This window comes from Triticum dicoccoides, chromosome 3A (assembly GCF_002162155.2).
Source record: "Triticum dicoccoides isolate Atlit2015 ecotype Zavitan chromosome 3A, WEW_v2.0, whole genome shotgun sequence".
NCBI classification, from domain to species: domain Eukaryota; kingdom Viridiplantae; phylum Streptophyta; class Magnoliopsida; order Poales; family Poaceae; genus Triticum; species Triticum dicoccoides.
The window spans coordinates 178,879,878-178,887,395 of NC_041384.1; the positions used below are offsets into that span (position 1 = coordinate 178,879,878).

Here is a 7,518-nt window from a genome sequence, read left to right on the forward strand (position 1 = left end):
TGCACTCCATTATTCCTTCCCAACGACGTCACGCTTCCCTTCCGTTTTTCTTTTTCTTTTGAGGATTGCCTCATTCCTTTTCGTAGGTACCTCAGCAGTCACCTGGTTCTGGCTAATCCTGGATCGGACGCGACACGCTCCCAGCTGGGTCCAGTGTCTTTCCACCCGGACCCATGCGTCAGCGGGGCAACGGACCCCAAAAGGCAGCCTCTCCGCTCGAGAAAAGAAAACAAAAGCAATGCAGCCACTCCTCCTGCCCGCTAGCGCCACGCCATGCATGCAGTCTGGCCGAGTCCTCTCCGCCATATCCGGCACCCGATTCGACTCCACCCGAACCCCTAATCCCCCTCCCACCACCACCATGGCCTCCGCCGCACCCTCCCGCTCCCGCTCCTCCTCCTCCGCCGACCAAGACGAGGAGGGCACCGACAGCGACGCCTCCAACGACTCCCCCCCACCCGCTGCCCAGCAGGCCCCGCCCCCACCGTTCCCCGACAGCTCGGCCCCGCCTCCTCCAGCCCCCGCCTTCACCGACCCAGCCGGCGCCGGTGCAGCTCCGCCGCCTCCGCCGCAGGGGGCGAGTGCGGCGGAGGACTCGCGGCGGCTGTTCCAGCGGCTGTGGACGGACGAGGAGGAGCTGCTCATCCTGCGCGGGTTCCTCGAGTTCACGTCGCGCCGGGGCACCGCCTTCGCGTCGCACCAGTACGACACGGGGCCCTTCTACGAGGAGATCCGCCGCAAGCTCTCCTTCGACTTCTCCAAGAACCAGCTCATCGAGAAGCTGCGCCGCCTCAAGAAGAAGTACCGCGTCTGCGCCACCCGCGTCGCCGCGCAGGGCGCCGCCTTCGCCTTCAAGAGCGCGCACGAGGGCGCCATCTACGACGTCGCGCGCCACATCTGGCGCCCGGCCTTCAAGCGCGACGGCGCCGGGGTGACGCCTCGGACGAGGACGACATCAACCCCGCTGCAGCAGCAGCCGCCGCAGCGGCTGCCGCCGTCACGGAGCCGCCTGCTGCGGTCGAGGAGGGTGGCGGCGGAGGCGCGTCTGCGCACACCCCTCGGGGCAGGGGCCCGCGGCGTGGTGGAAGGAAGAGGGCGGCGCAAGAGATTGAGGCGCCCATCTTCCCTGCAACGCCTGCTCCGATGTTGACCGATGCGGCTCATGAGCCGGCTATCACGGCGTTCGAGAGTTCCGTGCCGGTGATTGCACAGCCACCTCCGGTGCCGGCAGCGCCATTGCCTCCTTATCCAGTGACAGCCAATGGCCCCACTGAAGCTGATGTCCGGAGCATCCTGTCACCGCTGCTCAAGGAGCTCATCAGCTCGGTTGCTGTTCCTGGGCAGACCGGACTAGGATTGGGCTTGGGCATGGAATTCGGGGGTGCTGATATTCTTGGCGCTGGTCTTGGGGTGGCTGGACTGAGCCCTCGGGCGCCCGGTGATGAGAAGTGGAGGCAGCAGCAGATCCTTGAGCTGGAGGTCTACCTCAAGAGGCTCGAGCTTGTCCGGGAGCAGGTCATGACGGCGCTACAAGAACTCAGGTCATCAGGAAGCTGATTACCTCATATGTGTGCTGTAAAACTCTCCGATTCGGAGGTAACATTTTTCTCTAAAGAGTAGTGAGTACTCCTTGTTTACTGTCAATGCGGCATTGGAAAAGGCATACATACAGAGTTCGTGGTGTGCTTCTCATTTATAGGCTCGGCCACTTGGGGTCGCTTAGTTGCATGTAGTAGTCATCATCATAAGGTTAGAGATGAACTTTGATCTGTAGATGGGATGATGATCAAAGTTTGTCATCCCTTGTAGCTCACTTTATTCTCTGATGCGGTCAGTCGTATAATTCGATAAATGCAGTGTAGGGTTTTGAATCTGGAGATTTGTAATGACCAAAGAATGAGAAGAGAGATGAAATTGAAAACAGTATGATCCTTCAAACTCATGTGATTTCGTTTTACCAGTGCATCCATCTTCTGTGGTAGTTCTCCTGTCATCCAGTTTGGGTCAATTCTGTCTGGATTAAGCCGTCTGCACACTGCACACTGCCTTATTTCAGCTCATTTTATTTTAAATAAGTTCCTTTTGATTTGCCCTTTCGCATAGGCGGAGTGAACTTTGAACCACCAATATAAATTCATAAGGTAACCATCAGTATCTACAAATAGAAATGCTGGCCGACATGAGCTTTTATTATACTTATACACTAGTAGTATATAGGCAGACTGAAGCATCAAACCGGAAGTAAGCCGTCGTGTCACAGAGGAAAAGGAATCATCACTGTACGAAAAGAGAACTCCAACGACACGGCCATACACACTCCTGCAGGACGACGATGACGAATCCACGGCTTACTGGATGCCGCATTCTCCTCCGCCTCCGCGTGACTGCTCCTCATAGCAGGCGTATCCCAGTGGCGGCGCCGGTGGCGCGCGCACGCCGTAGCCGTGGTAGCCATTGCTGTAGTAGTGGCAGCTGGGCAGGCCGCAGGGGCTGGAGTGGCAGCCCGGCGTGCAGCGGTACCCATAGCCGTACGACGGCGTCCCCTTGTTGCAGTCGTCGCAGCACGGCTCCTTGCAAGCCTTCTCGCACTTCTCTTCGCAGGCCTTCTCGTACTTCTCCTTCCAGGCCTTCTCGCAGGCCTCCTGGCAGGGGGTCTTCTTCTCCTTCGGCTTGTCGTCGTCCACGCTGACGACGGTCGCGGCGAAGCACGACTTCCTGAGCTTCTGCACGACGCGCACCGGGTCGACGGTGCCGACCACCGTCAGCGTGCACTTGTCCTGGTCAATGTCCATGGACTTGATCCCTGGAAATTTCATACATTTGGTAAAGAAGAAGATAGTGTGGGTTGGAACTTGGAAGGAAGATAGGTACCCTCGAGCTTGGCAACAATTGACATGATCTTGCTCTTGCACTTCTCGCCGATGAGATCAGCTCTGATCACGATCTTCTGCAGGTCATTCATTCACAAGTGAAAACACAAGCATTTAGTACAAAGTGTACACCTTTAGACATGTAAGCAAAACGGAAGAACATGGTCACTAATTACCTTGGACATTGTGATTTGTGAGCTAGCCGTGAACTTGGGGTGGGCGCAGTCTCGTCTGTGTGCAGAGAAAGACGCTTCCTGGAGTTGAAGTTGTGATGCAGAGCCTGTCTGCTTCCAGGCCGTTTATATAAGGTGGCAGTCAACTCTGCAACAAACATGTTGGCTGGACCGGGGCTTGGTCATACTCCTACGTAGGAGCACAGTCCTACTACTACTTGCGTTTAAGCTAATAATACAAGTATAACGAACTCCTTTCTTATTGCAAGATGTTGCAATTTGGAGTTAAACCGCGGTTCCTAGAACGCACTGCCTTTTGTTTCTTTGTGCTTCATCCGTACACTGAAAAGTGTCAAAGTCACTGGTTTAACAAGTCCCAACACGTTTGCGTTTCAATCATCACAAAGATGGGCAGGCATTCCGTGTATGTAGCCGGAGAAATCAGGGGACGATGCTGCAACTTGTGTGCAGTGGCAACGATGAGAATCAATCAAATCAACTCATATGCCAGTGCACCATTGGCCAGGACTTGGTCATGCGAATAGTTGTGCTTCTACTGGTTGAAAGATTGTTTTCTTAATATGGTTGTTGCACCATAGTTCCCGGTTCTAGTTTTGGTCCTTGTTACTCTGCACTAAACCTTGGATAAGTTCATAAGTGCATAACTAGCAAGAAAAACTTAAGGGCCTATTGGGTTTGGAGGATTTTCATAGGAAACACATAGGAACAAGGATCCCGAAGGAAAATTTCCTATAGATGCGTTCGGTTTGTAGGAAATATGTATAGGAATTTCGTAGGAATATTATTCATTTCCTGTGTTTTTGGAGGAAATTACACATCCACTCAAAGCTCATTTTACGCGTAGGAACGAGGCGAGCCAATTCCTTAGGATGGCAAGTACCATCCTATAAAATTCCTATACTAGTCCTAATTCCTACGTTATGAAATCCTCCAAACCGAATGACCCCTAAGGGTTTTTATCAGTTTTGTCACTAGTTATGCCACACTATTCACTTTTGGCATTAAAATGTTTCACTGCTAAAAAATGCCCCTAGCTCCAATTCTTTAGGGTGGCAAGTACCATCCTATAAAATTCCTATACTAGTCCTAATTCCTATGTTATGAAATCCTTCAAACCGAATGACCCCTAAGGGTTTTTATCACTTTTGTCACTAGTTATGCCATACTATTCACTTTTGCCATTAAAATGTTTCACTGCTAAAAAATGCCATTGTTTCGTTAGAGCCACACTCAAAAATGTCATTTTCTCATGTTACCGTTAGTCAATGGCTCGTTAACCGCGCTAGATGACCGAAATGCCCCTGGCTCCATTTCGAACCCCTTGGCTCGTTAACCGCGCTAGATGACCGAAATGCCCCTGGCTCCATTTCGAACCCCTTAAAATGTTTCACTGCTAAAAAATGCCATTGTTTCGTTAGAGCCACACTCAAAAATGTCATTTTCTCACGTTACCGCTAGTCAATGGCTCGTTAACCGCGCTAGATGACCGAAATGCCCCTGGCTCCATTTCGAACCCCTTAAAATGTTTCACTGCTAAAAAATGCCATTGTTTCGTTAGAGCCACACTCAAAAATGTCATTTTCTCACGTTACCGCTAGTCAATGGCTCGTTAACCGCGCTAGATAACCGAAATGCCCCTGGCTCCATTTCGAACCCCGGATGTAAAAATAGGGAGTAGAGGGGTTCGAACCCCAGGCCTCTAGGAGGCGCTCGCACGGGCTAGCCACTACACCTAAGGTCATCAGTTAATTTATTAATGGAGATATGGTACATATCCTTACGTGACATCTTGGCATAGCTATTAAAAAACCAAGTAAACTCGAGTTGTACATGCAACAGCAGCAACAAATGGTTCTCTAAATTTCTCTGAAAAATAAATTTACCATGACGCATGTACATAAGGTTGAAAACATCCAACACACAAGCAAACATAATGTTCATTTCCTGGATTTTCAGCACACAAAGTGTCTCAGGTTCACAAACATACATTAAGGCCGAATAACATCCACTTGCTAGTTTGAAGTAAAAGGTCCAAATTCAACATAAGGTTCAAAATAAACAGGTCCAGGTTCACAATCTTATAAGGTCACAATCACACAAATGTTCACATGTGCAGCCTCTTTTTGCTTCTTGTGTTTTGGGCAGGGTTGTCTGGCGATTTGTGTGCAACTCGGGTATGCATGGGAGATGCAACAGATCCACTTGTGGAACCTTCAGTTCTGGTTGAATGTTCATCTTCCTTGTTCTTCCTTTTATTGGTGTTCTTCTCTGTTTTCTTCTTCACGCTTTTCCTTGAGCTGTATAGAAGTTGGTCATGTTGCAAAAAAATGGAAATATAAAGCATCAATTTTGTACAGAACATAGTCATAGCTTACATGTATTCAAATTCTTTAGGAAGTGAAAAGTAAAATTAGTCTTTGACGACTCAGATTATAGGACAGAATGTTGAAAATGCATGAATGTAGCAATGTAGCCATGGATGTTGAAATATAGAAAGCACGGGTTTTGGAGTTACCCCGCAGAACTTGGAACCACGGATGGCTGAAGGTCGCCTTCTCCAGCCACAAAAGGGGCATCTCGAGCATGTAGGTCAGCCTTATTTTCTCCAAATGCCGGGTCAACTGGATTTTTGCAAATTCTCGCTATGTGGCCGAAGCCTCCGCAACGCTTGCACTTCCTTCCTAGGGCCAAGGCCAGCACCTTCAGCACTAGATTTGATTCTAGTCTTCCACAGTCGTCCTTTTGGCCTCCTCAACACTGGAGCTTGTAGTTTGAAGCCAGGGTCAACAATGCCCCATTATTGCTTGCCTACCATTGCAGGTATGTTGTCTGCATACGCAACCTTGTATTTTGCAACGGAGTAGAACTCATGTACATAAGGTTCAATTTCTGATACCGGACCTCTTAGTGAAGTAATGAAATATAGAGCATGGATACATGGCAAACCCTTGACTTGCCATTGCCTGCAGCTACATGTTTCCTTGGCTATGTCAACAGGGTACCTCCATTCCCTATTTTCTTTGTCGACTGCAGTAATTTCTGCCTCGACATCACTGCGTCTAACTACCTTCATCTTCAGTCCTGGAAAGAACACCAAATATTAAACATTTAATTTAGTTCGTTATGACATTAGTCGGTTGAAAGAGCAGAAGATGTTTGTTTACCTTTGGATTTGGCATGTAGTGCCTTTATCACACTTGGTATTATGAGATGGCCAAGCCATTTTTCTAATGCTATCCTCATCCGCAAATCAAACTTCTCCATTATCATTTGCCTAATCCTGTCCAACATGTCAACAATAAGAAGAGCCTTTAATTTTCCTGACTTTGCTATTAAATGACTCTGCGAGGTTGTTATTGACATAGTCAACCTTGAAGATTTCATTGAACTTGCTTCTATACCATATTTTTGTGTGGTGTTCAGCCATATATTTTTGAACACTCTTCTTAGCAAGGATCTGCTTCATATGCCAATTGTGCTTCCTAGAACTGTAAGTCAAGCTTGCTGGCCAAAGATTACCATCAAAGACCTTGCCCTTGAATTTTTTTTCCAAAATTTGCAACAAGATGCCTCATACACTCCCTATGTTCCATTCCAGGCCACACTTGTTCTACTGCTGTCTCTAAACCTTTACAAGCGTCGGTGTGTATGACTAGTCCTTCAGGATGCCCAATAAGATTACATCGATTCTGAAGAAACCAAACCGAACTATCTGATGATTCTATCTCTATCACCCCGTAGGTGTGACGCCCGGATAATTAAGCTACAGTGAAACTCCGCTAATGATGCCACGTCACCTCGGTTACTGTTGATAAACCCGCGTAGTTCGAAACCCAGTTCAAAATTCAAATTTAAAATAAAGGCAAACAATAAAAGTTTTCAAATATTAAAACCAAATGCTCGGGTGGATTCAAATAAATCATGAATAATTATGATGGAGAAACCACACTTATATAAAATCTTTAAATACTTTAAAATGAATAAAACAGTAGTCAAAACAATTATTGAAATGCCTTTTATAATTAATAAAATGTTAAACTATTCTATTTAGGTGTTAGACTTTTTATTGCAGTGGCTTTAGTGGTAGTACTAAGTTAGGGATCATTCTTGTATTTTAACTAACTAAAATAAAATGAGGAACAAGATAAAACAGAAAAGATATAAAAAAACAGAAAACTAATAAAAAGAAAGAGCCTCCCCTCCCGGGCCAAACGGCCCAGCTGGCCGACCAGGCCGGCCCATGCGGCCCCTTCACCCCGTGGCCTATAGGCCACCCCACCCCACCCCGACCAAAACCCTAACGCCCCACTCGCCCCCCCACTCGCTCCCACTCCCCCTCTCCCGATCCGATCTGGATCGGGATCGATCCCCGCAGCTCGGCCCCGGCGCCGGCAATCTCCCGTCACCGCCCTGTACTCCTCGCCCCTCCTCTCCGTCGCCTAACCGCCTCCCCA

General features: G+C 48.5%; 1 protein-coding gene and 1 pseudogene across 1 annotated transcript; one reads left to right on the forward strand and one right to left on the reverse strand.

Moving 5' to 3' along the window:
- The window catches only part of LOC119272123, a 2,156-nt pseudogene extending 199 nt beyond the window's left edge, over positions 1-1,957 (forward strand).
- Positions 1,958-2,186: 229 nt separating this feature from the next.
- On the reverse strand, positions 2,187-3,110 carry LOC119271449 (heavy metal-associated isoprenylated plant protein 39-like). Its single transcript, XM_037553280.1, has 2 exons — positions 2,872-3,110; positions 2,187-2,803 (listed from the first exon to the last, which is right to left on the reverse strand). The coding sequence occupies exons 1-2, from the start codon at positions 2,960-2,962 to the stop codon at positions 2,349-2,351; spliced, it is 546 nt and encodes a 181-aa protein (XP_037409177.1). The 5' UTR covers positions 2,963-3,110; the 3' UTR covers positions 2,187-2,348.
- Between the last annotated feature and the right edge of the window lie 4,408 nt (positions 3,111-7,518).

What these genes read in the sequence shown, in the direction of transcription:
- LOC119271449 (XM_037553280.1), bottom strand. Translation starts at nt 2,962, where the DNA reads ATGAATGACCTGCAGAAGATCGTGATCAGAGCTGATCTCATCGGCGAG. An exon ending in AATTGTTGCCAAGCTCGAGG is followed by an intron (nt 2,804 to 2,871) that starts GTACCTATCTTC and finishes TGAAATTTCCAG; the next exon opens with GGATCAAGTCCATGGACATT.